Here is a 3,035-nt window from a genome sequence, read left to right as displayed (position 1 = left end):
AGTCGATTTAAAACAACATATAGAACACTTTTCTACCAGTGGCCGCAAATACGATTTAGAAACTCTTAATTATCTTAACCAAACTTGTAAAAATCGTTGTATAATTGTTGCTACACTATTCATTATTTGATTTGCTAGGATTTGATAAGCTATATGGAATTTTTTATTCACTACAAAAAAGTTGGAAGACATTTCTGCAAGGATTACCTGATTAGTGTTGTTCTCTCCATCGGTACTGGACTCTAATCCAGGACATGGTGCAGTAAAAAAATGTTCCTCTAGCCGATCTTGCAGTTGCTGTGTGCTCTCCTGCTCGTCGGAAGTGTCAATGGTTTCCCCTAGTTCACGGCCTTCCATCGCGCTGTCCTCTAACTGCCCATCAAGAGGAAGAATTAAATCGCTATGGAGGGTTAACCCTGAGTAAAATCGTCCTTGATCATCGACGCTATCATCGCTGTCTGCGACGGGCATCACATCCGTGTCGGTGATTCGAACCACTGGTGCTCCAATGTTGACAATCAGAGGCGGCGGTGGTGGATGTGCGATTGGTTCGTACTCATGTTCACTGGTATGGAGGAACATCTGTTAATCTCTCTGTACACCAACAAATTTTTATGTTCTCGACGATAGTAAAATTTAATAATTCCTTATTCTATACCAATTACTAATTCGTATTTTCCCATTCACAGGTGGAGCCAATCGAATCTATTTCGAGGACACGACCTGATCTTCCTCAATTTCTAACTTCGGATCAGGATTCACTGACGAAACTCAACTATATTATGATCGACAAGGAACGAATCTCGGAAATGAATCCGGAATGGCGTGGACAGGGACCAGGCATGCGTGTTTATTTTTAATAGGAATCATACTGCAGCGTGGAGCCGGGAGCTGATTCTATCTATAGATAGCCGAGCGGACCTTAAATAGCTGTGGTACTTAAACGCGTTTCTTAATATATGTATACGTAACCCGTGAACGCAAGGTAATTCGGAACAGAGGAAAACATATTAGAGATGGTAACAACCCTGACTCACCTAGGATGAGGTACCCTTGTATAAGGTGGTGGTGCCTGCATCATATTCCTGGATGGTGGTCTGCCTACGAGAGCGCGACGCTCAGGCAGAAGCAAGTCGCTCTGGTAAAATTGACAACCACATCGGACCTCCCGACCGAGGCTGGAGGTGGAGGATGCACGAGATGTGATGCGTCGGTTCTCGTTCTCCATCCTCACCCTCTTCCTTTTCTTCGACGCCCTCCTTTCCTCCCGCTTCACCGATTTAGCTCTAATATGAATTTCTCTTACCTAGGCACTTTTGGTGCTACTTTTTTTCGTGGCTCTTTCTTCCAAGATTTTTCAAGCCCCCACCCGATAATGACAAGGTCGTCGTGAAAATGATGCCCTCCGCCTCCGATAAACTCGGAGAGGAGCGCAACTCGCGCACCCCACTAACCCCAGCAGATCTCAGAGAAGATGAAACGAGAACTGACCACAGGCTGCAGGTGACTGTCCATGAGAGAAGGAGAGAAAATAAGTCGGGCGGATTGACCCTAGGAGCGTTCACGGTGCCCACTTGCGATTATGGCTCTCCGCCAAATCGAATGTGCGTTCATTTAACTTGTAAAACGTGAAATCATTTTCATTAACTCTGCTTTAAAATTCAAGAAAATGTATTATTTTAAGTTAGGAAGTTTTCAATGACAATAAGGATAATATTTCGATAAGGGAAGTGACTGTCACAGGGTGTATGAATAATTATCTAAGGGAAGATATATTTTAAAAATGTACTTCAAAAGGTTACTGAAAGTTATTAAAATTGAGATTAAAATTGATCTGATTTGGAATTTGATACGTGAATTACTGCATTACAGTGAAAAAACTACTTTGCAGAAAACATAGTCGAAATTCTAGATCCAGTGGAACTAAAAATGTGTCATATGCGAAATTTCTGATATATCCCCAAAATCTGATTTTACGGTTAAAAAATGTCTTTTATTACGGAAATCAAAAGTCAAGTAGGTATAATTGAAATTATTGCAAAGTTTTTCATTTTTAAAAATTTTTTCAACATTAACAATAATTCAATTCAATTTTTTGAAATCAATACATTTTTTATCAGTATATTAAGAGCGTATACAATTTTGTTTGCAATAACCTTTTTTTATGTGACTTGATTCAAATATGACTTAGTTCTCGAATTTTAAGCTAATTTAGCAGCTGCATTCCCAACTATAGCAAAAGCTGATATGAAATTTTTGTTCGTTTGTTTAATCAGTACCCGAAAGTCTAATACTCAAAGGTATAAAATCGTATAAAAATGCGACAAATAATGTTTGATAAATAAGTCAAATTACAAAAGATTCTACGAAAAAATGTGTTCCCCGCGTAATTGAGCGCACCTTCAAAATTTAGCAGAAAAAAATTATCGGATTCAAAAAATTGGAACTTTAATAAAAAATGGTAGAGTTATAAATTATTTTTATATATGGACTACCAAAAAACAGCCTTTTGATAATAGGAAAATTCAAGAAAATTCAAAAATCTGTTATCATAGTCTTTCAGGACATACAAAAAGCAACATTTTTCTTTTTTCAAATCGTGCGTTATTTGGCTTTAAATGTTCATTTTCGTTTTTTTTTTGAATTTTGTAAATCCCATAACTGGTAAATTTTGGTTTTATCAAAAAAAGTAATGAGCAGAAATTGTTTGCCTTTTTGAGTACTATAAATAACTTTAAAGAGAATTTTTGAATCTTGAAAAAAGTGGCCTAAACAATTTTCAAAACACGCTCACTTTTTGAATTTTTATCCAAAAAGGCTGGCTAACGTAATTGACCTTTAGTTTAGGGCACTAAAACAAGATACCTAAGGTCAATACAATCTGTATATTTTTTCGAAATTCATCGTGCTAACAAACTAAAAATCTACAGCCACACAGACCCGCGACAACACTCAGGCAGACGCATTCGTAAAAACTGGTTTTTCGGATTTAGGGGGTCTCAACACGTGGACATTTGACAAACACTGGGGGGGGG

At 37.8% G+C, this 3,035-nt stretch overlaps 1 protein-coding gene across 2 annotated transcripts in view; it reads right to left on the bottom strand.

Annotated features, from left to right (window-relative positions):
• The window catches only part of LOC117170155, a 61,893-nt gene extending 60,387 nt beyond the window's left edge, over positions 1–1,506 (bottom strand). The window contains exons 1-2 of one of the 2 annotated variants that reach the window (XM_033356716.1): positions 1,038–1,506; positions 208–565 (exon numbers count right to left, since the gene is read on the bottom strand). In XM_033356716.1, coding sequence (XP_033212607.1) covers positions 208–565; positions 1,038–1,228 — 549 coding nt within the window. In that variant the 5' untranslated portion in view covers positions 1,229–1,506. Of the gene's footprint in view, positions 1–207; positions 595–1,037 lie in introns of both variants that reach the window. The other variant, XM_033356717.1, reaches the window with a different exon arrangement.
• Between the last annotated feature and the right edge of the window lie 1,529 nt (positions 1,507–3,035).

This window comes from Belonocnema kinseyi, chromosome 3, assembly GCF_010883055.1.
Source record: "Belonocnema kinseyi isolate 2016_QV_RU_SX_M_011 chromosome 3, B_treatae_v1, whole genome shotgun sequence".
Lineage (NCBI taxonomy): Eukaryota > Metazoa > Arthropoda > Insecta > Hymenoptera > Cynipidae > Belonocnema > Belonocnema kinseyi.
This window is presented reverse-complemented; position numbering and strand designations above follow the sequence as displayed.